Raw genomic sequence first — 26,930 nt, 5'->3', positions numbered from 1 at the left:
TGCCTGCAATCCCAGCACTTTGAGAGGCTGAGGTGGGAGGATGGCTTGAGCCTGGGAGGTCAAGTCTGCAGTGAGCCAGGATCACACCACTGCACTCCAAACTGGGTGACAGAGTGAGACTTCATCTCAAAAGAACTTTATAAAATTTTTAACAAGTGAAGGGACAAGTGAAACTTTCCATCCACCGTCTCTGAAGGCTTGATAATTTGAGTCTCTGAAATAAACTTGACAGTAGACAAATGAACCAGAGAAAAGGCACACAAATCCATTATGTGCACACACAGAGAAACCCCACAAAGTATGAGATTCAAAGAAGGTCCAGATGGTTGAAGCTTAAATAGCATTTTGAGATACAGAAATAGATAGGGGCTAGGAGGCTTCTGGACCATGGTGGTGACAAGCTAAGGTAGGGTGAGGGGCAGAACTGCACTGAGAACAAAGGTCATCTTATTTGCAGATAAAGTCTCTCAGGTAGCAGCCCTCAGAGAGATGGGTGAATCCTGTCTGGGTGTGGTGTCTTTGGGGTGGACACCAAGAGTCTTGCCCTTGGGAGGAGAACCAGGGACTGGAAAAGGACACTGACTTTTCAGTATCTGCCCTTTTGACCTACTTGGAATTTTTTTTTTTTTTTTTTTTTTTGAGATGGAGTCTTGCTCTGTCACCCAGGTTACAGTGCAGTGGCTCAATCTCAACTTACTCCAACCTCCGCTTCAAAATCAGGCCAGGTGCAGTGGTTCATGCCTGGCTGGTCTCAAACACTTGACCTCAGGTGATCCACCTGCCTCGGCCTCCCAAAGTGTTGGGATACAGGTGTGAGCCACCGTGTCCAGTTGAAACAAAATTTTAAAAATGAAAATATACATATTGAGAAGAAATTAGACCAGCATAATAGTTCATCCATCTCTCCTAATTCAGGGTCTCCCTCTCCTATCCACCCAACCCAGCCTCGTTATGCCCCATTTCCCTTCTCTGCTCTAATTTTTCACAGCACTAATCACTTTTTAACACACACACACTTATTATGTTTACTGTTCATCATGGCAGACGCACATTACAGGCTAGTTTAAAGTGTATACACTAATACAACCGTTTCATTCTTTTTTTTTTCTTGTTTTCTTTTTCTTTTTCTCTTTTTTTTTTTTTTTTTTTTTTTTGAGACAGGGTCTCAATGTGTAGCCCAGGCTGAAGTGCAGTGGCATGATCACAGCTCACTGCAGCCTCAACCTCCCAGGCTCAAGCCATCCTCCCACCTCAGCCTCCCAAGTAGCTGAGACTACAGGTGCACACCACTATTTGCAGCTACTTTTTAAATTTTTTGTAGAGACAGGGTTTCACTGTGTTGCCAGCGCTGGTCTCAAACTCCTGGGCTCAAGAGATCCTCCTGCCTCGGCCTCCCAAAGTGCTGGGATTACAGGTGTGAGCCCCCATGCCAGGACCCATTTAATTCTTTTCTGCATTTGTGGAGAGGATCCTAAGAGGGTCAAAAGGAGGTTTTATTTATTTTATTTATTTAAGACAGCTTCTCACTCTGTCGCCTAGGCTGGAGTGCAGTGGTGAGGTCTCAGCTCACTGCAACCTCTGCCTCCCTTGTTGAAGTGATTCGCATGCCTCAGCTTCCCGAGTAGCTGGGATCACAGGCATGCGCCACCATGCCCGGCTAATTTTTGTATTTTCAGTAGAGACGGAGTTTCGCCGTTTTGGCCAGGCTGGTCTCAAACTCCTGACCTCAAGTGATCTGCCTGCCTCAGCCTCCCAAAGTTCTGGGATTACAGGCGTGAGCCATCATGCCCAGCCTGGAGGTTTTATATTTAATTATTTCCCTGATACTACGTAATTTGCTCATTATGCCAACTGTTTATCATGTCTCTCCCTCTAGAAGGTAAGTTCTTTGTGGGGAAGAATCCATGTCTGGTTTTGTTTGTTGATGTCTTAAACTATGTATACAGCTCACGTTATGTCGAAGCCAAATAAAATATAGAGATATAGAGACAAATCTCTCGATTTAAAATGTTTTGTCGCGGTGGCTCATGCCTGCGATCCCAGCACTTTGGGAGGCTGAGGCGGGCAGATCACCTGAGGTCGGGAGTTTGAGACCATCCTGGCCAACATGGTGAAACCCCATCTCTACTAAAAATACAAAAATTAGCTGGGCATGGTGGCATGCGCCTGTAATCCCAGCTACTCGGGAGACTGAGGCAGGAGAATCGCTTGAACCCATGAGGCGGAGGTTGCAGTGAGACGAGATTGCATCACTGCCCTCCAGCCTGGGCGACAGAGCGAGACTCTGTCTCAAAAAAATAATAAAATGTTTTATTTGGGAAGCAAGAATTGACATTCGAGGCATCCACACAGACCAGGCGGTCTTCAGAACTTTCAAAGAACAAAGAGGTTAGAGGTTTTTATAAGAAACAGAAATGTTAGGTATTGTTTTGCAAGAAAGTTCATTGACACTAGCAACGTTCTGGGGAGCTGGCAAGTTCTGACTGGTAAGCGACAGCAGAGGGAAAAACTAGTCTTAGAGTCACGGCAGGTTTTTTCAGTACCAGTTAGACTGCTTCCAGGTTACAACAGGCAGTTTTAACAGCCAGGCTTGCAGAGAATCACATTCTTGGAGCAATGGTATCTGCCCTAAGTGTTTTTCCCCCCGGCCTCTCAACTTTGTTTTAGTTGGATATGACAAGAAGGATCCAATTCAGATGATCAACTTTCACAATTTTTTTTTTCTGTTTGTTTTTTGAGACGGAGTCTCACTCCCTCTTTTGCACAGGCTGGAGTGCAGTGGTGCAATCTCTGCTCACTGCAACCTCCCCGTCCCGGATTCAAGCAATTCTCCTGCCTGAGCCTCCAAATTAGCTGGGATTACAGGCGCGTGCTACCACGCCCAGCTAATTTTTGTATTTTTAGTAGAGACGGGGTTTCACCATGTTGGCCAGGCTGGTCTCGAACTTCTGACCTCAAGCAATCCGCCTGCCTTGGCCTCCCAAAGTGCTGGGATTGCAGGCATGAGTCACTGCACCCAGCCACAATTGTATTTTTATTGGACAGAGCTGATCTAGAGGTTAAAATGAGGAATTCCGGAGCTAGGCTGGCTGGATTCAAATCCCTACTAGCTGGTGATCATAGACAAGCCACTTGGCCTCTGCTGGTCTCAGTTTTTTCACCTGTGAAGTAAAGGGCATAACAGCACCTACTTCATGGGGTTGCCACCCTGGCTGGCAGTAAAACCGTCCATAAAAGTTGGCTGGTGTTACTATTGGTTGCATTAATTTTTAGCAGCCGGAGCCTGTTTTCTCCTGTGAAATGAAGATAACTATGCCCGACCTTAAAGGTGATGGAAATTTTTTAACACGTTAACGGATACGAGGCCTCCCACTCAGAAGCCTGACCAAAATAACAATGGTTGCTCAGAGCCAGACGTCTCATTGCCACTAACGAATTAGGGACACTTCAAGGGGCCGGCTGGAGGCCAGCTGGAGGGGACGGCTGTGAGCGGCAGACCCTGGCTCCTGGCTGCACCTGGCCCCGTCGCGGGAAGCAGGTTGGGTTTGGAGAGCGGGAGGGAGCAGGCGGGAGGGGCTGGCGAGTAAGAAAGAGGATGCAGGGGTGGGTGAAGCTGGCTAGTAAGAGGGGAGGGGCCGGCGAGTAAAAAGGACGCAGAGGGGCGTGGGGAGCTTGCGGCACAGCTAGGGCATCCCGGCGAGGAGCGCCGCCAGGCCCCGGGGTAGGACTTGGGGTGGGGTGTCGGTGCGGCCGCCGAGGGGGGCTGATTGCATGCAATTCGGGGCATACACACAGACCGCGGGGTCTCCGGGATATCGGGGCTATCAAGGACGGGCTGGGGGATGGGGACTTGGGGACGGGGCCCAGGGATGGTGAAGATAGGGGTGCGGCTGGCAGAATCAGGGCAGGCATAGGCTGCGCGCCGCGGAGGCTGCTGGTCCCTGACGCCTTGACCCTTCCTCTCCCGCAGCCACAGCCGGGCCTGGCGGGGGGACCATGGGCGCCTCGGTCTCCAGGGGCCGGGCCGCCCGGGTCCCCGCGCCGGAGCCGGAACCCGAAGAGGCGCTGGACCTGAGCCAACTACCCCCGGAGCTGCTTCTGGTGGTGCTGAGCCACGTCCCCCCGCGCACGCTGCTCGGGCGCTGCCGCCAAGTGTGCCGGGGCTGGCGAGCCCTGGTGGACGGCCAGGCCCTGTGGCTGCTGATCCTGGCCCGCGACCACGGCGCCACCGGCCGCGCGCTGCTGCACCTCGCCCGCAGCTGCCAGTCTCCCGCCCGTAACGCCAGGCCTTGCCCCCTGGGCCGCTTCTGCGCGCGCAGACCCATCGGACGCAACCTTATTCGCAACCCCTGCGGCCAAGGTGGGATCTCGGAAGAGGAAGTCCAGGATGCTGGGCCACAGTGGGAGCGGTAGCGGGGCCGGAGGGGCGGGGCCGCACTGGGACCGGTACGAGGGGCCGCAGGGGCAGGGCCGCAGTGGAACCGGTGGGAGGAGTCGGAGAGGCGGGGCAGCGTTGGGAGCCGGTGTGAGGTGTCGGAGGGGCGGGGCAGCGTTGGGAGCCGGTGGGAGGTGCCGGAGGGGCGGGGCAGCATTGGGAGCAGGTGTGAGGTGTCGGAGGGACGAGGCAGCATTGGCACGCAGGGTGCAGGGCTGGCTGGGCAGGGCTTCACCGGTTGCCTGTGGGAGGGGTGGGAGTGGGGCAGTTCTGGGAGCCCGAGAGAGGGGTTGGAGGGGCAGGGCTTTGCTGCAAATCAGCGAGAAGGGCCAGAGGAGCGGGGCTTTGCCCTGAGCTGGTGGGAGGGGAAGGGGGCGGGGCCTCGGTGGGAAGGGTCAGGTGAGTGAGCTGCACTGTGAGCACGTGGGAGGGGCTAGGGGCGGGGTCTCACTAGGAACCAACAGGCGGACGACTGGAACTTGGGCACAAGCCTTTTTTATTTCACAGAAGGCCTCCGAAAGTGGATGGTGCAGCACGGTGGGGACGGCTGGGTGGTGGAGGAAAACAGGACAACCGTGCCTGGGGCCCCTTCTCAGACGTGCTTCGTGACTTCATTCAGGTGAATGCCCCTGCTATCCAAAGGTCCGGCCCCTTGTTGAGAAAGGCCTGCCTGTTCTCATTCCCCTGTCTCCTGCATTCCCAGCTGGTGTTGCAAGAAGCAGGTCTTGGACCTAGAGGAGGAGGGTCTGTGGCCAGAACTGCTGGATAGTGGCAGGATTGAGATTTGTGTCTCTGACTGGTGAGTGTGACGATTAAAATAGCCCCTTGCTAAGCACTGACTGCATGTGACATGGCCTTTTTATGGGTGACTTAATTTAGGCCTCCTAACCCCTCCTTACAGATAAAAAATCTGAAGTTCAGGCCAGCCATGATGGCTCACACCTATAATCCCAGCACTTTGGGGGGTCGAGGCAGGCAGATCACTTGAGGTCAGGAGTTCGAGACCAGCCCAACCAGTATGGCAAAACCTCGTCTCTACTAAAAATACAAAAAAAAAATTAGCCGGGCCTGGTAGTGCACACCTGTAGTCCCACATACTTGGGAGGCTGAGGCAGGAGAATCACTTGAACCCAGGAGGCGGAGGTTGTACCACTGCACTCCAGCCTGGATGACAGAGTGAGACTCAGTCCTGGAAAAAAAGAAAGAAAGAAAGAAAAGAAACTGAAGTTCAGGGAGGTGAAGTGAAAAACACACTCACAGTTCTAGTAATTAGCAGAGTACACACTTTCTGCTCATGCCCAAAAGCATGTGGATTGGAAGACAGAAAATGAGATCCAGTACAGAGACCTTTGGCCCAGCTCAGTCTTGTCTGTGAATGAATGAGATGCTCCTTGCCTTAGGAGGAGAAAACAGCATAGTTAGCCAAGAGCTTAGGTTCTGAAGCCAGACCTCCCAGATTCAAACCCTAGCTCTGTGGCTTTGTAGCCTTGGGCAAGTCACAGCATACCTCTGTTTCCCCTGTTTACAAGATAGGGCTCTTGCAAAGACAATTATTATATGGCAAACACATAGCAAGTACTTTATGTGAGCACCTTTTTTGAACCTTGATCCTGTGGGAAGGTGTATTTCAAGCCCTCAGATCATTCAGAGCTTCTCAGGAAATTGAGAGGTTGGGAAAGGGGAGATGGCAGTCTGGGCACGGTGGCTCACGCCTGTAATCCCAGCACTCGGGGAGGCTGAGGTGGGCAGATCTCTTGAGGTCAGGAGTTCGAGACCAGCCTGGCCAACATGGCAAAACCCATCTCTACTAAAAATACAAAAAGTTAGCTGGGCGTGGTGGTACGTGTCTGTAGTCCCAGCTACTCGGGAGGCTGAGGCAGGAGAATCACTTGAACCCGGGAAGTGGAGGTTGCAGTGAGCTGAGATGGCACCACTGCACTCCAGCCTGGGCAACAAAGTGAGACTCCATCAAAAAAAAAAAGAAAGGGGAGATGACTTGCCCTGGTCTGGTCACACAGCCTGGGTTTGGCAGAACCTGGCATAAGGCCCAGAGTCAGATTCTGACTCCAGAGCTTGTCCTCTGTAGTGATGGTCTTGAAACTGGGGTGCATGAAGACTTTCCAGGGGATATATGACCCAGATGGTTTTATGGGAGTCAAATTCCAGGTCCACTACAGCCATGAGCCCCCTATTACAAAATTAATCTGCTATAGGTTACATCTGTGTGGGAAGTATCATATGATTCTCGTTCCCCAATCTCTTTCTCAGTGTCCCCCTTCTCTAGTTTTATAGGAAAAAAGCCCCTCACTAAGGTGTGGTCCCCAGATGTAAGGACTACTGACTGGGGAGCCAGGCAAAGTGGCCATTGGAAATTTGGGGCCTTAGCAAATTCACTTTTTTTTTTTTTTTTTTTTTTGAGACAGAGTCTCACTAGGTGGCCCAGGCTAGAGTGCAATGGTGCAATCTCAGCTCACTGCAACCTCTGCCTCCCAGGTTCAAGTGATTCTCCTGCCTCAGCCTCCCGAGTAGCTGGGATTACAGGTGTGCACCACCACACCTGGCTATTTTTTTTTATTTTTAGTAGAGATGGGGTTTCACCATGTTGCCCAGGCTGGTCTTGAACTGCTGACCTCAGGTGATCTGCCCACCTCAGCCTATTAAAGTGCCGGGATTACAGGCATAAGCCACTGTGCCTGGCCAGCAAATTCACTCTTAATCAAGGCACCATAACCCTATTCCCCAACTCCATCTCATTAAGAGATACATCTCCAATAAGATTTTTTTTTTTTTTTTTAGAGACAGAGTCTTGCTCTTTTACCCAGGCAGGAGTGCAGTGGCGTGATCTCGGCTCACTGCAATCTCCACCACCTGGCCTCAAAAAATCCTCCCACCTCAGCCTCCTGAGTAACTGGGACTACAGGTGCATACTGGCTAATTTTACATGCCTGGCTAATTTTTGAATTTTTTGTTTTTTTGAGACAAAGTTTCACTTGTCACCCAGGCTGGAGTGCAATGGCACAATCTCAGCTCACTGCAACCTCTGCCTTCTGGATTCAAGTGATTCTCCTGCCTCAGCCTCCCCAGTAGCTCGGATTGCAGGTGTGTACCACCAGGCCTGGCTAATTTTTGTATTTTTAGTAGAGACGGGGTCTGGCCATGTTGGCCAGGCTGGCCTCGAACTCCTGACCTCAGGTGATCTGCCCGCCTCTGCCTCCCAAAGTCCTGGGATTACAGGTGTGAGCCACCACGCCCAGCCATATTTTCTGTAGAGATGGGGTTTTGCCATGTCACCCAGGCTGGCCTTGAACTCCTGGATTCAAGCAGTCCTTCCACCTCTGCCTCCCAAAGTGCTGGGATTACAGGTGTGAGCCACCACGGCTGGCCAGATTTTATTTTTTGTTATTACTTATCAAACTATGTAACATATTTGTGTTGTTTTGATCAGTGGGTACTATTTGATTGTGATAATCAGTGGCTCCCAAATTTTGCCACACCTCATAAAGGTAGCTTTTAAAACATAAAATGCCCAGGCACCATTCATACCCATTAAATCTGAGCATCTGAGGGTGAGAGCCAGGCACCAATATTTGTTTGTTTTTTGTTTTTGAGACAGGGTCTCCCTCTATCGCCCAGGCTGGAGTGCAATGGCGCGATCTCAGCTCACTGCAACCTCTGCCTCCTGGGTTCCAGTGATTCTCCTGCCTCGTAGCTGGGATTACAGGCACCTGCCACCACGCCTGGCTAATTTTTGTATTTTCAGTAGAGACAAGGTTTCACCATGTTGGCCAGGCTGGTCTCGAACTCCTAACCTCAAGTGATCCACCCACCTCGGCCTCCCAAAGTGTTGGGATTACAGGCGTGAGCCACCTCGCCCGGACAGGCATCAATATTTGTGAGAAGTTTAGAGCTCGCTACAAAGTTCGGGGATGGAATCCCTAAGACCATCCTCGCTTCTGACACATGTCACAACAACACAAATATGTTATGTAGTTTGATGAATAATAATTAAAAACAAAATCTGACTGGGCATGGTGGCTCACGCCTATAGTCCCAACACTTTGGGAGGCGGAGGCAGGAAGATCGCCTGAGTCCAGGAGTTCAAGGCCAGCCTGGGTCACATGGCAAAACCCCATCTCTACATCTTTACCAACTACAAGTTTGGAGGACTTCCAAAACCACCTTCACAATTCAATAATTCACTGGACGAACTCACAGAAAGCTACTACACACTTCTGGTTTATTACAGGGAAAAGATACAGATTAAAATCAGCCAAGAAAAGGAGGGCATAGAGCAGCATCCAGGGAAAAGATCAAACACAGAGCTTCTGTTGTCCTTCTCCCATGGCATCAGGACATGTTACCATGCTGGCACTGATGTGTGACAAGATGCATGGAATTTTGTTGACCAAGGGAGTTCACTTGAGCCTCAGTGTCCAGAGTGTTTCTTGGGTTCATCACAAGGCCTGATGGATTGATCGATTGCCCACGTGGTTAATCTCAGCCTCCAGGTCAACTGACGTTCCCCGACTCCCAGCCCCCACCGAAAGTCACATTGTGGGTCTTTCCGGAGACTCCCCACTGAGACTATTTATATGAGTGTGGCTGGCCCCTGCCCTAAATCATATTGGTAGATTATCCAGTACCACCTGGGTCCCCATCAAAGACACTCCTGTCTGACACAACATTCCAAGGGTCCAGAGATCACCTCCCAGGAGTCTCTTTAGAGGAACTGGATTTGCACACATGGGAAGGGCATTCGGACAAGGCAGGACAAGGTAGGCAGACACCCAAAGAGATGGGGTGGCAGGTCCAGCCTTCATGGCTCCTTCCTCCCACAGGTGGGGAGCCCGACACGACAGCGGCTGTATGTACAGACTCCTCGTCCAACTTCTAGATGCCAACCAGACTGTTCTAGATAAATTCTCTGCTGTGCCTGATCCCATCCCGCAGTGGAACAACAATGCCTGCCTTCACGTGAGTCTCCTATGGGGGTTTGGGGAAAGGATGCTGGGGGCCTATTGCTGCGAAATAAATCACCCCAAAACTTAGTGGCTTAAAATAAGTGACAGTCTGGCTGGGTGCGGTGGCTCACACCTGTAATCCCAGCACTTTGGGAGGCCAAGGCAGGCGGATCACAAGGTCAGGAGTTCAAGACCAGCCTGGCCAACATGGTGAAATCCCATCTCTACTAAAAATACAAAAATTAGCTGGGCGTGGTGGCACATGCCTGTAATCCCAGCTACTCGGGAAGCTGAGGCAGGCAATCGTTTGAATCTGGGAGGCAGAAGTTGCAGTGAGCCAAGATCGCGCCATTGCACTCCAGCCTGGGTGACGGGGCGAGACTCTGTCTAAAAAAAAAAAAATCAATGACAGTCATTTGACTACCTCTCGTGATTTCTGTGAGTCAGTAATTTCAGGAGGGCTCACCTGGGCAGTTCTGGCTCCTGTCTTTCAGCGTTCAGACAGTGACATTCTGATGATGCCTGGAGCTGCAGGCCAGGGTGGTGGGTAGTATGTGTGTAGCTGTTGGTGGCTGGCCAAACATCTCTTTCTTCATTTACTCTCAGAGCTTCTCCATGGGATCTCTCTGGGCTCCTTTGGGCTTCCTCACACCATGGCGGCTCCTAGGCAGTCAGATTGCTCATGTGGTTGCTCAGGGAGGAGGGTTCCAGAGAAACAGTAGAAGCTGCCTTGCTTTTTCTGACCTAGCCTTAAAAAGTCACTTGGCCAAAGTCACTGAGCATCATTTTCACCACATTCTTGGTGACAAGCAAACCCACCTTGATTCATGGGGAAGGGAGTTAGATTCTACTTCTTTTTTTTTTTTTGAGGCAGAGTCTCGCTCCATCATCCAGGCTGGAGGGTAGTAGCATGATCTCTGCTCACTGCAACCTTCGCCTGCCAGGTTCAAGTGATTCTCCTGCCTCAGCCTCCCGAGTAGATGGGACTACAGGCACGTGCCACCAAGCCCAGCTAATTTTTTTTGTATTTTTAGTAGAGACAGGGTTTCACCATGTTGGCCAGACTGGTCTCGAACTCCTGGCCTCAAGCGATCCACCTGCCTCGGCCTCCCAAAGTGCTGGGATTACAGGCACGAGCCATACCGCACCCGACCAGATTCTACTTTTTAATGAGGGAGTGGAAGATTCTATAAGATTCTAGAAGAACATGTGGCCCAATTGGAGATTTTATAGCCATCCTTGGAAAATAACCATCTTCCAGAAGGCCCTAACCTCAGCTTTGGAGGGGAGGCTGTGGCACAATGGAGCTGAGCCCCTCCTCTGCCTACAGGTCACCCACGTGTTCTCCAACATCAAGATGGGCGTCCGCTTTGTGTCTTTCGAACACCGGGGCCAGGACACACAGTTCTGGGCTGGCCACTATGGAGCCCGTGTGACCAACTCCAGTGTGATCGTGCGAGTCCGTCTGTCCTAGTCCAGCACTACCCTTCTTGCAAGACAGCCTGACTGTGCCTTCCAGGGCCTGGGACCATTGGCTGGGACCCCTCATTAACCACCCAAGCACTTGTACCTCCCTGGCATACTGGGAATTCCTGGGTCCAATCAAAGGCCCTGACGGGCCCTGTCTTCAGGTTCTAGAAACTACCAGAAGAAGCTTCTTCCATCTTATCTACCTACTGCAGCTGCTGCTTTGGGGGGGGCCCTACTGTACTGAGGGGAAACCCACAAGTGAGCATGTGGGAATGCCCATCCTGGAGAAGAATTCTTGCCCTCCCCTCTCTTCTCCTCCCAAACAAAACCCTCCGATCCAGCCCCAGGCCCCTCTGTACCATCCCCTCCCCTCCGCACCACTGACCTCTTGTCTCCTATTGTTTCTGCCACAGGGACTTCCTTGGTCCCTTCAGGGAAGCCCTCAACTCATCTCTGAACTTAGAATCTCATCCTTAGGGCTCAGAGAGTCCCAGCCCTAAGGGTGTGAACCTCACCTCCTGGGGCTTCCGAGCTACAGGGCTGGGACCAGGTCATGCAGCTGAAAGTCTATGTTAAAAAAAAAAGTTTGGGCCGGGCACAGTGGCTCATGCTTGTAATCCCAGCACTTTGGGAGGCTGAGGCAGGCGGATCACCTGAGGTCAGGAGTTCAAGACCAGCCTGGCCGACATGGTGAAACCCCATCTCTACTAAAAATCCAAAAAATTAGCCGGGCATGGTGGTGTGCACCTGTAATTCCAGCTACTCAGGAGGCTGAGGCAGGAGAATTGCTTGAGCCCGGGAGGCAGAGGCTGCAGTGAACCAAGATCATGCCACTGCACTCCAGCCTGGGCAACACAGCGAGACTCCATCTCAAAAAGAAAAAGTTTGGATCAGGCATGGTGGCTCACACCTGTAATCCCTGCACTTTGGGAGGCCAAGGTGGGAGGATCAGTTGAGTCCCAGAGTTCAAGACCAGCCTGGGCAATGTAGTAAGACCCCCATCTCTACAAAAAATACAAAAGTTAGCCAGGTGCAGTAGTACACACCTGTAGTCCAAGCTACTTGGGAGGCTGAGGTCGGAGGATCATTTGTGCCCAGGTTGAGGCTATAGTGAGCCATGATCATACCACTGCACTCCAGCCTGGGTGACAGAGCGAGACCCTGTCTCAAAAAAAAAAAAAAAGAATTTGGAGATGGTTCTGCCCACTCTGATTTCTCTGAAAAAATGAGGTAATTCCCTAAGCCCAACCCTGATCCTCAAGGACCTGTAATTGTGTGGTATTTAAAATTAAAATAACATTATTTTTCATTTTGACTTTTTTTCAAACAGTAAGAATAATATATCAGCAGCATGTATCTGCCAATCATATGTAATAAATTTCTTATTTTGCCAAAACCACTTCAGATCTTTTTAATAGAAATGCAGAGTTACTGCCTTGGTTGAGAATCATAAGTAGTACCAGTTGAGGAGGGAAAACTGTACGAAAGCAAACACCAGCTGAGGCCAGGCGCAGTGGCTCACACCTATAATCCCAGCACTTTGGGAGGCCGAGGTGGGCGGATCACTTGAGGTCAGGAGTTCAAGACCAGCCTGGCCAACATGGTGAAACCCTGTCTCTACTAAAAATACAAAAAATTAGCCAGGCATGGTGGTACGCGCCTGTAATCCCAGTTACTCGGGAGGCTGAGGCAGGAGAATCATTTGAATCCGGGAGATGGAGGTTGCAGTGAGCCAGGATCGCATCACTGCGCTCCATCCTGGGCGAAAGAGCGAGACTCCATCTCAAATTAAAAAAAAAAAAAGACAATAGGTCCAGCCTCTGGAGAGCTGACTCCCTGGATCCCCTGGCTGATTTTGGTGAGTGCTGGCTACAATGAGGAAGAAAAGCATGGCCCAAGTGACACCTTTGGCTTTTTTCCCTCTCTTCTGTAGGCTGCAAGAGAAAGGGCCGAGACTTTCCCAAAATGAGTTTTTGGTGGGTCAAAGACAGTAAACAGTTTATAGGTGCTCTCTCCTCCAGCTGGGAGTAAAAGAAATTAAATCTATTGCCGGCCAGCTCAAAGCTTTCGATAAGCCAGATGGGAAAAAAAGAATGAGATAAACATACACAGTTGGCCCTCCATGTGGCTGGCTTCTGCATCTGTGGATTCAACCACAGATTGGAAATTGGATTGGAAATATTCGGGAGTCTGGGCCTGGTGCCTCACGCCTGTAATCCCAGTACTCTGGGGGACCGCAGCAGGTGGATCACTTGAGGTCAGTTCGAGACCAGGCTAGCCAACATGGTGAAACCCCGTCTCTACTAAAAATACAAAAATTGCTGGGCATGGTGGCTCACACCTGTAATCTCAGCACTTTGGGAGGCTGAGGCAGATGGATCACCAGAGGTCATGAGTTCGAGACCAGCCTGGCCAATATGGCGAAACCCCATCTCTACTAAAAATACAAAAAAAAATTAGCCAGGCATGATGGTGGGCACCTGTAATCCCAGCTACTTGGGAGGCTGAGGCAGGAGAATTGCTTGAACCTGGGAGGCAGAGGTTGCCGTAAGCCAAGATCGCGCCATTGCTATCCAGCCAGGGCAACAAGAGCAAAACTCTGTCTCAAAAAATAAATAAATAAAATAAAAATGCAAATTAGCCAGGCGTGGCAGCAGGTGCCTGTAATCCCAGCTGTCTGGGAGTCTGAGGCAGGAGAATCGCTTGAACCCAGGAGGCAGAGGTTGCAGTGATCCAAGATCGCTCCACTGAACTCCAGCCTGGGCGACAGAGACTTTGTCTCAAAAACAGACAAACAAACAAAAAAATTAGCCAGGCATGGAGGCACACGTCTGTAGTCCCAGCTACTCAGGAGCGTGAGGTGGGAGGATCACCTGAACCTGGGAGGCGGAGGTTGCAGTGAGCCAAGATCACACCACTGCACTCCAGCCTGGGTGACAGAGCAAAACTCTGTCTCAAACAAAAGACAATATTCGGGAAAGACTGGATGTGGTGGCTCACGCCTATAATCCCAACACTGTAGGAAGCCTAGGCAGGAGAATTGCTTGAGCCCAGGAGTTCAAGACCAGCCTAGGCAACATAGTGAGACCCATCTCTACAAAAAAATTTAAAAATTAGCTGGGTGTGGGGGGGGGGGGAACGTGTGCCTGTAATCTCAGCTACTTGACAGGCTGAGGTGGGAGGATCACTGGAGCCCCGGATATTGAGACCACAGCACTCCAGCCTAGGAGACAGAGTGAGACCCTGTCTCAAAAAAAAAAAAAAAAAAAAAAAAAAAAAAAAAAAAAAAAGAATAGAAAATATTTGGGGAAAAAAACTTCCACAAAGTTTCAAAAAGTAAAAACTTGAATTTGCCCCATGCCAAGTACCATGTTGAATCCATGAGAATGAAGTGATGTGCAAATATTATATAGTTGACCCATGACCAACGTGACGGTTGGGGTGCTGACCTTCCTTGCTGTTAAAAATCTGAGGATAGCCGGATGTGGTGGCTCACACCTGTAATGCCAGCACTTTGGGAGGCTGAGGCAGGTGGATCACAAGGTCAGGAGTTCAAGACCAGCCTGGCCAACATGGTGAAACCCTGTCTCTACCAAAAAATTACAAAAATTATCCGGGCATGGTGGCACCCCCCTGTAATCCCAGCTACTCGGGAGGCTGAGGCAGGAGAATCGCTTGAACCCAAGGAGGCAGAGGTTGCAGTGAGCCGAGATCGCACCGCTGCACTCCAGCCTGGGCAACACAGCAAGACTCCATCTCAAAAAAAAAAATCTGAGTATAACTTTTGATTCCCCCAAAACTTAACTACTAATAGCCTACTGTTGACCAAAGCCTCGCTGATAACATAAATGGTCAATTAACACATATTTTGTATGTTATTATATTATATACTGTATTCTTACAATAAAGTAAGCTAAAGAAAAGAAAATGTTGTTAAGCAAATTATAAGGAAGAGAAAGTACATTTACTATTCAGTAAGTGGAGGTGGTCATCATAAAAGTCTTCATCCTTGTTATCTTCACAATGAGTAGGCTGAAGAGGAGGAGGAAGAGGAGGGCTGGTCTTGCTTGCTGTCTTAGAGGTGGCAAAAGTGGATGAGGTGATGGAGGTGGAGGGGGAGGCAGGACAGGCAGGTACTTTACAGAAATACATCATAGTTTCTGTCTGACTTTTTGCTTTTTCATTTCTCTAAAAATGTTTCTATATGGCACCAAAACTTCTTCCACGGTTTGCTTTAGTGTCAGTTCCTGTATCACAGAGGGGTCCATGTTGTGAAAGAAGTCAAAAACATCTTCAGTTAACATCTTCTGGCCAGGCACAGTGGCTCACATCTGTAATCCCAGCACTTTGGGATGGGAGTGGATCACCTGAGGTCAAGAGTTCGAGACCAGCCTGGCCAACATGGCGAAACCCTGTCTCTGAAACTACAAAAATTAGCTGGGCGTGGTGGCGGGTGCCTGTAATCCCTGCTACTCAGGAGGCTAAGGCAGGAGAATCACTTGAACCCAGGAGGCGGAGGTTGCAGTGAGCCGAGATTTTGCTACCGCACTCCAGCCTGGGTGACAGAGCGAGACTCTATCTCAGGGGAAAAAAAAAAATCTTCTGTTAATTCCTCTGGTGTGGTATCTATTAGCTCTTGAATTTCCCCAAGATCCATAGCTTGAAACCCTTCACCCCCTACCTTTTTTTTTTTTTTTTTTTGCCATATCCACAATCTCTTTAATGATTTCCTTGATTGGCTCTGTTATAAATCCTGTGAGGTCATGTACAACATATAGACACAGTTTTCTCCTGCAGGAATTTATTATTTTGGCTCAATGGCATTTGTAGCCTTTCTCTAACAAGGATGGCCTCTTCAGTGGTGTCATCCTTCCAGACTTTTCTAATGTTCTCTACATCAGGCTTTTCTTCCATAGTGTTGACAGTCCTTTCCACAGTGTGTAATGAGCCTTAAAGGTCCTTATGACCCCCTGATCTAGAGGCTGAATTAGAGATGCTGTGTTTGGGGGCAATGAGACCACTTCGGCACCTTCATTGTTGCATTCATGGGGTTCTTGGTGGCCAGGGACACTGTCTAATATCAAAGTAACTAACTGGCAAGGTACTTCCTAACTTCAAGGACAAAGCGTCGGTGGAACCAATCCAGAAGAAGGGTTCTTGTTGTCCAGGCCTTCTTGTTGTACAACTGGAAGACTGGCAGCTTTATCTTTCAAGGCTTGGAGGTTAGCAGTTTTCTATGTAAGGGCAGCCTCATCATAAATCTGACACCATTTGCACGCAACAGTAGAGTCAGCATATCCCTACCTGCCTTAAGTGTTCGCTTCTCTTCCTTACTAATAAATGTCCTTTGAGGCATTTTTTCCATAATAGGGCACTTTAGTCTGCATTACAAACCTCTTCATGACCAGGCGAGGTGTGGCTCCTGCCTGTAATCCCAGCACTTTGGGAGGCCAAGTGGGGAGAATCGCTTGAGGTCAGGAGTTTGAGATCAGCCTGGCCAACATGGTGAAATCCCATCTCTACTAAAAATACAAAAAATTAGCTGGGTATAGTGGCGGGTACCTGTAATCCCAGCTACTCAGGAGGCTGAGGCAGTAGAATCGCTTGAACCCAGGAGGCGGAGGTTGCAGTGAGCTGAGATGGAGCCACTGCACTCCAGCCTGGGCAACAGAGCAAGGCTCTGTCTCAAAAACAAACAAACAAACAAACAAAACAAACAAACAAAAAACCCTCTTTAGGCAGATAACTTTTCTCCTCAATGATTTTCTCATTGGCACCTGGGAACCCATCTGCTGCCTTTTGGTCGGTAGAAGCCACCTCTCCTGTTACCTTGATATTTTTTTCAGCCAAACTCTTTAAAATTATCAAACCATCCTTTGCTGGCATTAAAGTCTCCAGATTTATGTCCCTCACCTTCCTTTAGCTTTAAGTTGTCATATAATGGCTACACTTTTCTAGAATTATATTAGAGTCTATAGGTATGTCTTTCTTTTTTTTTTTTTTTTTTTTTTTTTGAGACAGAGTCTCACTCTGTTGCCCAGGCTGGAGTGCAATGGCACGATCTTGGCTCACCACAAGCTCCGCCTCCTGGGTTCACGCCATTCTCTTGCCTCAGCCTCCCGAGTAGCTGGGACTACAGGTACCCACCAACATGCCCAGCTAATTTTTTTGTATTTTTAGTAGAGACAGGGTTTCACCATGTTAGCCAGGATGGTCTCAATCTCCTGACCTCATGACCGCCCACCTTGGCCTCCCAAAGTGCTGGGATTACAGGCGTGAGCCACCATGCCCAGCAGGTATGCCTTTCTTACAGCAATTCTGCACCCACAGAAAAACTGCATTTTCTTTCTTTCTTTTTTTTTTTTTTTTTTGTGATAGAGTCTTGCTCTGTCACCCAGGCTAGAGTGCAGTGGCATGATCTGGGCTCACTGCAACCTTCGCCTCCCGGGTTCAAGTGAGTCTTGTGTCTCAGCCTCCCAAGTAGCTGGGATTACAGGCACCCACCACCATGCCCAGTTCATTTTTGTATTTTTGGTAGAGACAGGGTTTCGCCACGTTGGCCAGGCTGGTCTCAAACTCCTGGCCTCAAGTGATCCACCCACCTCAGCCTCCCAAAGTGCTGGGATTCCAGGCATGAGCCATCACACCTGGCTTTGCATTTTCAGTATGAGATAAAAAGGTATTTCACAAAAAGTGCAAGGATTTCCTGCCTGCCGGCATAACTGTGACCACTTCAGGAATTTCATTTTCTTTTTTTTACAATGCTTCTCAATGCTGAATTCATTTTGAAATGTCAGGCAACTGCAGCTGCAGACCTCAATCTATGGTACATATCAAGCAAATCAACTCTCTTGTAATGTCATGACTTGTCTACTTCTTGGGAGCACTGTCAGTTTCATCAGTGGCACTTTGTATGGGTCCCGTGGTGTTATTCAGGGTTTACGATATTGCACTCAACAAGATGAAAAATGAACGAGAACCGGAAGATATCACTGTTTACTGCGCTATGCAATTTACTGGAGAAACGAACTCCTGGAGATGATTAGCATCACATGGTGTTTAAGCTGATACAACACTTCAGCTCACTGCAATAACAACAGGAGGTGGCTATGAAATTATTACAGTAGTACAGTATTACTTCAGTTAATTTTGTGCAATTATGATTTCACACTGCCTCTTTGCATTGATTTACATTTGTCTCAACTGCAAATGGTACCATGCAAAGTCTGTGTTTATGTGTGTAAGGTTTGGCCAACATGGTGAAACCCCATCTCTACTAAAAATACAAAAAATTAGCTGGGCATGGTGGTGGGCACCTGTAAGCCCAGTTACTTGGGAGGCTGAGGCAGGAGGATCGCTTGAACCCGGGAGGTGGAGGTTGCAGCGAGCGAGATCGCACCATTGCACTCCAGCCTGAGCATCAAGAGTGAAACTCCATCACGAAAAAATAATAATTAATAAATAAAGTATATGGGAGGATGTGTGGAGGTTATATGCAAATATCACTGCATTTTATATAAGGACTTGAGTATCTGTGGATTTTGGGATCTGTGGGAGTTTCTGGAACCAATCCCGTGGATACCAAAGGCTGACTGTAGATTCTACCCATTTCTTCAGCCCACAGGTTGCAGCAACCCTGCCTTCTATTCCAACTATTAAGTGTTGAATTTATTGATAGACATTTGAGTAGGTTTGCAAAGAGAAAAAAAAAGAGAGAAATTTGAAAAGCTCCTTTGTGTTTTGTGACTGTTTCATCTAGATATATGATTTTTTTTTTTTTTTTTTTGAGACAGTCTCGCTGTTGCCCAGGCTGGAGTGCAGTGGCTCAATCTCAGGTCACTGTAACCTCCATCTCCCAGGTTCAAGTGATTCTCAGCCTCCCAAGTAAGTGGCATTACAGGCACGTGCCACCATGCCCAGCTAATTTTTTGTATTTTTAGTTGAGACAGGGTTTCACTATGTTGGCTGTGCTGGTCTCAAACTCCTGACCTCAGGTGATCCACCCTCCTCAGCCTCCCAAAGTGCTGGGATTACAGGCGTGAGCTACTACACCTGGCCTAAACGTATGATTTTTTAAAATCAATGTAAAATGTTTATGCTTGCACTATACACTATGAGGATCATCTGGATTAGGGAAAGCTGCAAAAATCATTGTGTGTGTATAAAACAAATCCCTTGCTTTTTGCCAACAATGGGAGGATTGGAATTTAAATTCTCTGAGTATTGGAAACAGAACAAGTACAGTGTCTGTAAACGATGATTTCTGCCATGATTTTGGCTTACTGGAGCCTTTGGAGAAAGTAAGAAGCAGTAAAAAGAGCGACGCAATCTCTGGATGGAAATAAACTTTTGGAGTTTCACTTTAAAGCAAAAAATTATTTGGTGAGGCAGGATCTCACAGTCTCACCCAGGCTGGAGTGCAGTGGCGCGATCATGGCTCACTGCAGCCTCGACCTCCTGGGCTCAAATGATCCTCCTGCTTCAGCCTCCTGAGTAGCTAGGACTACAGTCACATGCCACCACACCCAGCTACTTTTAGAGTTTTAAAAAACACTTTCTAGTTTGCTAATAAGCCCTTGTTAAAATCAAATGCCGGACCCTTAAAGGCAGCTGATGAGGCAGCCTGGTGTGCATATTTTTTGTATGTCTGAAAAAGTTTCGTTTATTTAATATACTTTTTATTTTTGAGACGTTCTCACTCTGCTGCCCAGGCTAGAGTACAACAGTGCAATCTCATCTCACTGCATCCTTGACCTCCTAGACTCAAGCAATCCTCCCACTTCAGCTTCTTGAGTAGTTGGAATTACAGGTGCGTGTGCCACCACACCCAGCTAATTTTTGTTTTTTTGGTTTTTGGGTTTTTTTTTTTTTTTTTCCAAATTAGAGACAAGGTCTCACTATGTTGCCCAGGCTGGTCTCGAACTCCTGAGTTCAAGTTATCTTCCCACTTCAGCCTCCCAAAGTGCTAGGATTACAGGCGTGAGTCACCGCACCCAGCCTAGACTTTATTTTTAGAGCAGTTTTAGATTCACAGCAAAATTGAGCAGAAAGTACAGAGTTCTCCTATATCCCCTGTTTCCCCCAGCCCCTCACGCACACACACACACACACCCTTCCCGCTATCAACATCCCCCACCAGAGTGGTACATGTTATAATCAATGAACCTATGTTGACACATCCTTATCACCCAAACTCCATAGTTTGTATTAGGGTCCCACTTGGTGTTGTGCATTCTCTGGATTTGGACAAATGTGTAACGACACGTATCTACCATTGTGGTATCACACAGACTAGTTTCACTGCCCTAAAAGTCCTCTGTGCTCTACCAATTCACTCCTCCCTCCCTCAACCCCAGATGACCACTGGTCTTTTTGTTTGTTTCGTTTTGTATTTGTTTTGAGATGGAGTCTCGCTCTGTCACCCAGGCTAGAGTGCAGTGGCATGATCTTGGCTCACTGCAACCTCCGCCTCCTGGGTTCGAGAGATGCTCCCACCTCAGCCTCCCGAGTAGCTGGGATTACAGGTGACTGCTACCATGTCTGGCTAATTTTTTTGTATTTTTAGTTGAGACGGGGTTTTACCATGTAGCCAGGCTGGTCTCGAACTCCTGACCTCAAACGATCTACCCGCCTGAGCCTCCCAAAGTGCTGGGATTATAGGCGTGAGCCACCTCGCCTGGCCAACCACTGATTTTTATATTGACTCCATAGTTTTGCCTTTTCCAGAATGTCATATTGATGGAATCATGCAGTATGTATCCTTATCTAATTGGTCTCTTACTTAGTGATATGTAGTTAAGGTTCCTCCAGGTCTTTTCATGGCTTGATAGATCACTTTTAGAGACAGGGTCTCACTCTGTTGCCCAGGCTGAAGTGCAGTAGCATGATCAGACCATGGCTCACTGCAGCCTAAAACTCCTGGGCTCAAGCGAGCCTCCTGCCTCAGCCTCCCAAGTAGCCGGGACTACAGGCGCATGCCACCACACCTGGCTAATACTTTTTTTTTTAAGATGAGGTCTTGCTTTGTTGCCCAGGTTGGTCTCAAACTCCTGGGCTCAAGTGATCCGCCCGCCTTGGCCTCCCAAAGTGCTGGGATTACAGGCATGAGCCACCACACTAAGCCTTTTTTTTTTTTTTTTTTGAGACAGAGTCTTGCTCTGTCACCCAGGCTGGAGTGTAGTGGTGTGATCATGGCTCACTGCAACCTCTGCCTCCCAGGCTCAAGCCATCCTCCTGCCTCAGCTTCCCGAGTAGCTGAGACCACAAGGGCACACCACCACATTCAACTAATGTTTTTTATTTTTTTGTAGAGGTGGGGTTTTGCCACGTTGCCCAGGCTGGTCTCAAACTCCTGGACTCAAGCAATCCACCCACTTTGGCCTCCCAATGTGCTGGGATTACAGGTGTGAGCCACTGCCCCCAACCTTTTTTTTTTTTTTGAGACAGAGTCTTGCTCTGTTGCCCAAGCTGGAGTGCAATGGCGTGATCTCGGCTCACTGCAAACTCCATCTTCCAGGTTCAAGTGATTCTCTTGCCTCAGCCTCCCAAGTAGTTGGGATTACAGGCACACACCACCCTTATTGATGAGTTTTAAGAGTTCTTTGTACATTTTGAATAATAGTCCTTTATCAGATATGTCTTCTGCAAATCCCTTCTCCCGGTCTGTGGTTGTCTTCTCTTTTTCTTGAAGGTATGCATTTTTGTTTGTTTGTTTGTTTGTTTTTCTTTTTTTAGACAGGGTCTCACTCTGTTACCCAAGCTGGAGTACAATGAAGCAGTCATGGCTCACTGCAGCCTCAACCTCCTGGGCTCAAGCAATCCTCCCACCTCGGCCTCCCAAGTAACTGGGACTACAGGTGCCCACCCCCATGCCCAGTTAATTTTAATTTTTTTTCTTTTTTTTTTTTGTAGAGACACAGTTTCACTATGTTGCCTGGGCTGGTCTTGAACTCCTGTGCTCAAGCAATCCTCCCGCCTCAGCCTCCCATAGTGCTGGGATTACAGGCACAAGCCACTGCGTCCAGCCCATGAGTGTTTTTGAGTGCACCAATTCCAGCTCTAAGATTGACGAGGTAAAAGGGCTTAGGAAAGCCTTGTTTGTCACTTGCACTTGAAACAGAACCTTCTAGCCTGCAGCGTCTTGGCTTTGCTGCTGCCAAAGAACAGCCACTGACTTGTGGCTTCCTGAATTCACAGATCCTACTGGCCTGGACCTGACTGTAAGCCAAAACCTGATACTGCTGTCTGCTCTGTGCTGTTTCAGTCTCAGCATGTGCTGTGCTAAATTAAAAACGGGCGCACACGCCAGGAACAGGACTTCGACTATGAGACCATTGCAGACTTAGGGCACCCTCAGTGGGACCTAAACTGAAAACATCATGGATGCTGACCGGACCATCTGGATCACATAAAAATGCCCACAGGAAAGGGCTTTTTTTTTTTTTTTTTTTTTTCGAGACGGAGTCTCACTCTTACCCAGGCTGGAGTGCAGTGGCGCGATCTCAGCTCACTGCAAGCTCCGCCTCCCGGGTTCACGCCATTCTCCTGCCTCAGCCTCTGGAGTAGCTGGGACTACAGGCGCCCGCCACCACGCCCGGCTAATTTTTTGTATTTTTAGTAGAGACGGGGTTTCACCGTATTAGCCAGGATGGTCTCGATCTCCTGACCTCGTGATCCGCCTGCCTTGGCCTCCCAAAGTGCTGGGATTACAGATGTGAGCCACCACGCCAGGCCAAGGAAAGGGCTTCTTCTTTGAGGAAACCATCTACGATCAACTGGCTTCTTGGCTCTATATTTCTTTCTTTTTATTTTCTTTTATTTTTTTAATGTTTTTTTTTAGACTCCTTCTGTCACCCATGCTGGAGTGCAGTGGTGTGATCTCAGCTCACTGCAACCTCCACCTCCTGGGTTCAAGCAATTCTCCTGCCTCAGCCTCCCAAGTAGCTGGGATTACAGGCATATGCCACCACGCCTGGCTAATTTTTGTATTTTTAGTAGAGACAGGGCTTCACCATGTTGGCCAGGCTGGTTTCGAACTCCTGACCTCAGGTGATCCTCCCGCCTCAGCCTCCCAAAGTGCTGGGATTGCAGGCATGAGCCACCGCGCCTGGCCACTGAATGTATTTCTAACCTGTGATTCCTGCCAAAAGCTGTAAGTTCAAGGAGGGCACCTCTCAGGGACTGTGACCCCTCTGGCTGCTTCTGACAGGTTGGACACTTGGGAGACGCCTCATTTCTGTTGCCTTGTGCTCAACTTTCTGGATTAGTTGTAGGTTGCAACTGTGGCCTGTAGCCTGACTCTACTTCCCCACTTCTCTCCTGCTACAACACACACCTTAGGAAGGCAGTTTGATTACTGATGCAGCGGTCCCCAGAAAGGGATTGAGCTTTTGCAGGAAGTTCATTGGATGATGATCGGGAAAGAGGTTATAGAAAACCATTTTGAAAATTTAGGATTTCTGTTGTTTGTTTGTTTGTTTGTTTGTTTGTTTTGAGACAGGGTCTCACTCTGTTGCCCAGGCTGGAGTGCAGTAGCGCCATCTTGACTCACTGCAACCTCTACCTCCCAGGTTCAAGCAATTGTCCTGCCTCAGCCTCCCAAGTACCTAGGACTACAGGCCCGCGCCTCCACGTCTGGCTAATTTTTGTATTTTTTTAGTAGAGTCGGGGTTTCACTCTGTTGGCCAGGCTGGTCTCAAACTCCCAACCTCAGGTGATCCGGCCTCCTCGGCCTCCCAAAGTGCTAGCATTACAGGCATGAGCAATCGTGCCCCGCTTCTTTTCTTGATATATAAGCTGGTAACAAACAAAAAAAAAGAAGAAGAAGAAAATTTAGAATTTCATCCTGACCAATTCCTGGATGTGATGTGTGTTTCTAGTCAACTTGTATAAAAATGTTTCTTCTGTGAAATGCTTCCATCCCTTTTGTATCCAACCCTTCTGGATGAAACATTTAGATGAGAATTTGAAAATGACGCTGGGCGCGGTGGCTTACGCCTGTAATCCCAACACTTTGGGAGGCCGAGGTGGGTGGATCTCGTGAGGTCGGGAGTTTGAGACCAGCCTGGTCAACATGGAGAAACCCCATCTCTATTAAAAATACAAAATGGGTCGGGCGTGGTGGCCCATGCCTGTAATCGCAGCTACTCGGAAGGCTGAGGCAGGAGAATTGCTTGAACCTGGGAGGCTGAGGTTGCGGTAAGCAAAGATCGCGCCATTGCACTCCAGCCTGGGCAACAAGAGCGAAACTGTCTCAAAAAAAAAAAAAAGTTAATAAATTCAGGACATTTTTGGGATACAAATCAATATTGAAAATCAGGGCTCGGCCGGGCGTGGTGGCTTACGCCTGTAATCCCAGTACTTTGGGAGGCCGAGACGGGCGGATCACGAGGTCAGGAGATCGAGACCATCTTGGCTAACATGGTGAAACCACGTCTCTACCAAAAAAAAAATACAAAAAATTAGCCAGTCATGGTGGCGGGCACCTGTAGTCCCAGCTACTCGGGAGGCTGAGGCAGGAGAATGGCGTGAACCCAGGAGGTGGAGCTTGCAGTGAGCCGAGATTGCGTCACTGTACTCCAGCCTGGGGTGACAGAAAGAGACTCCGTCTCAAAAAAAAAAAAAAAAAGAAAGAAAAGAAAATCAGGGCTCAGCATAGTGGCTTATGCCTATAATTCTCAACACTTTGGGAGGCGAGGTGGGAGGATTGCTTGAGGCCAAGAGTTCAAGACCAGCCGGGGCAACAAAGGGAGACCCCCCCCCCCATCTCTGCGAAAAATAAGAAAAGAAAATTAGTTGTATTTCAATACACTAGCAATGCCAATCTGAAAATGAAATTAAGAAAACAATTCTACTTTTACACTGAAAGCTACAATATTGCTGAAAGAAATTAAATAAGAGCTAAATAAATAGATACCCCATGTTCATCAACTGGAAGACTTTATATTTTTAAGATGACAATACTCCCTAAATTGATCTACAGATTCAGTTGCAATGCCTATCAAAAAAAATTTTTTTTGAGAGAGAGAGTTTCGCTCTGTTGCCCAGGGTGGAGTCCAGTGGCACAGTCTCAGCTCACTGCAACCTCCGCCTCCCAGGTTCAAGCAATTCTCATGCCTCCACCTTCCAGGTAGCTGGGATTACAGGCGGGTGACACCATGCCCGGCTAATGTTTTGTATTTTTAGTAGAGACGGGGTTTCACCATGTTGCCTAGGGTGGTCTCAAACTCCTGACCTCGGGTGGTCCGCCCGCCTCAGCCTCCCAAAGTGCTGGAATTACTGGTGTGAGCCACTGCACCCAGCCACTTGTCAAAATTTTAAGAGCCATTTTTTTTGCAGAAATGGACAAGCTGATCTCAAAATTCACATGGAATTGCAAGAGGTTCCAAATAGCCAAAACAATCTTGAAAAAGAACAAAGTTGGAGGATTCACACTTTCCAGTTTCAAAACGTACTACAAAGCTACAGTAATCAGAACACTGTGGTCCTGGCATAAGTAATGTTGGACAAGTGAGCCCCAAAGTGAGACATAGCCCCTGAGGTTCTTGGCTTTGCCCAGGAAAGAATTCAAGGCCAAGCCAATGGTAGAAGAAAACAGCTTTATTGAAGGGGCAGTGTTATAGCTCCGGCCCTGTTACAACTCTGATTACTCCTGCACAGCAGGGCTCTGGCAGAGACTAGCAGCTCAGGGCAGTTTTGCAGTCATTTATATCTACTTTAAACACATGCAGATTAAGGGGTGATTTGTGCAAAAATTTCTAGGGAATGGGTAATAACTTTTGGGTCATCGAGTCAATGCCATGGAAGAGAGGGGGGATAATCCCCTGGTGTTGCGATGGCAGCGGTAAACTGACATGGCAACTGATGAGCGTGTCTTACAGAAAGCTCATTCCACCCCAGCCCTGTTTCAGCTAGTCCTCAATTTGGTCCAGTGTCCGAGCCCTGCCTCTGGAGTCAAGTCCCACCTCCTACCTCATAAGGATAGACATAAATCAATGGAATAGAATCGAGAGTCCAGAAATAAACTCATACCTCGATGATCAATTGATTTTCAACAACGGTGCCAAGACCATTCAGTGGGGGAAAGAATCATATTTTCAACAAATGGTGCCTGATAACGACATCCAAAGGAGTGCAACTGGGCCCCTATCTCACACCATCTACAGAAATTAAGTCAAAGTGCCTCAAACACTAAGAGCTAAGACTATAACATTCTTAGAAGAATACAGGGATACCTCTTTATGATCTTGATTTGGTAATTGATTTTTAGATAACACTAAAAGCACAAGCAACAATAGGAAAAAAAAAGTAAATTTAACCTCATCAAAATTTAAAATTTTTAGGCTGGGTGCAGTGGCTCACACCTCTAATCCCAGCACTTTGGGAGGCTGAGGCAGGAGGATCACTTGAGCCCAGGAGTTCGAGACAAGTCTGGCCAACATGGTGAAACCCCGCCTCTACTAAAAATATAAAAATTAGCCAGGAGTGGTGGCGGCTGCCTATAATCCCAGCTACTCGGGAGGCTGAGGCCTGAGAATCACTTGAACCCAGGGGACGCAGTTTGCAATGAGCTGAGATCACGACACTGCACTCCAGCCTGAGGGACAGAGTGAGACTCTGTCTCAAAAACAAACAAACAACAACAACAACAAAAAACCCCACAACTTTTGTGCATCAGAGGACACAACCAAATAATGAAAAGACAACCCACAGACTGGGAGAGAATGTTTTGCAAATTATATATCTGATAAGGGTCTAGTATCCAAAAAATATAAAGAACTCTTACAACTCAACAATAAAAGATAAGCAACTCAGTTTTCAAATGGGCAAAGGACTTGAATAGGTATTTTTCCAAAGAAGATATACCAGTGTTGGGTAAGTACATGAAAAGATGTTCAACAGCATTAATCCTTAGGGAGATGCAGATCAAAGCCACAGTAAAATACCACTTCCTACCCAGTAGGATGAATATGAGCAAAAAGAAGAAAACAGCAAGTGTTGGTGATGATATGGAGAAATTACAACCCTCACACATTACTGATGGGAATGTAAAATGGCGCAGCTGC

At 48.3% G+C, this 26,930-nt stretch overlaps 1 protein-coding gene across 7 annotated transcripts; it reads left to right on the top strand.

Moving 5' to 3' along the window:
- Nucleotides 1-3,635: 3,635 nt before the first annotated feature.
- On the top strand, nt 3,636-26,695 carry FBXO27 (F-box protein 27). 7 transcript variants are annotated; one of them, XM_054673427.1, is made up of 7 exons: nt 3,636-3,721; nt 3,971-4,360; nt 4,943-5,054; nt 5,139-5,234; nt 9,274-9,409; nt 21,778-21,938; nt 25,204-26,695. In XM_054673427.1, exons 2-6 carry the CDS (start codon nt 3,997-3,999, stop codon nt 21,895-21,897), a joined length of 828 nt encoding a protein of 275 aa, XP_054529402.1. In that variant the 5' UTR covers nt 3,636-3,721; nt 3,971-3,996; the 3' UTR covers nt 21,898-21,938; nt 25,204-26,695. The 7 variants fall into 7 exon arrangements, with proteins under 7 accessions (XP_054529402.1, XP_054529401.1, XP_054529403.1 ...); XM_054673426.1 differs by lacking the exon at nt 25,204-26,695 and adding an exon at nt 22,063-23,318; XM_054673428.1 differs by lacking the exon at nt 21,778-21,938.
- Nucleotides 26,696-26,930: the final 235 nt, after the last annotated feature.

Source organism: Pan troglodytes, chromosome 20 (assembly GCF_028858775.2).
Source record: "Pan troglodytes isolate AG18354 chromosome 20, NHGRI_mPanTro3-v2.0_pri, whole genome shotgun sequence".
NCBI classification, from domain to species: domain Eukaryota; kingdom Metazoa; phylum Chordata; class Mammalia; order Primates; family Hominidae; genus Pan; species Pan troglodytes.
This window is presented reverse-complemented; position numbering and strand designations above follow the sequence as displayed.

What these genes read in the sequence shown, in the direction of transcription:
- FBXO27 (XM_016935889.3), top strand. Translation starts at nt 3,997, where the DNA reads ATGGGCGCCTCGGTCTCCAGGGGCCGGGCCGCCCGGGTCCCCGCGCCG. An exon ending in TGCTTCGTGACTTCATTCAG is followed by an intron (nt 5,055 to 5,138) that starts GTGAATGCCCCT and finishes CTGCATTCCCAG; the next exon opens with CTGGTGTTGCAAGAAGCAGG. An exon ending in ACAACAATGCCTGCCTTCAC is followed by an intron (nt 9,410 to 10,726) that starts GTGAGTCTCCTA and finishes CTCTGCCTACAG; the next exon opens with GTCACCCACGTGTTCTCCAA.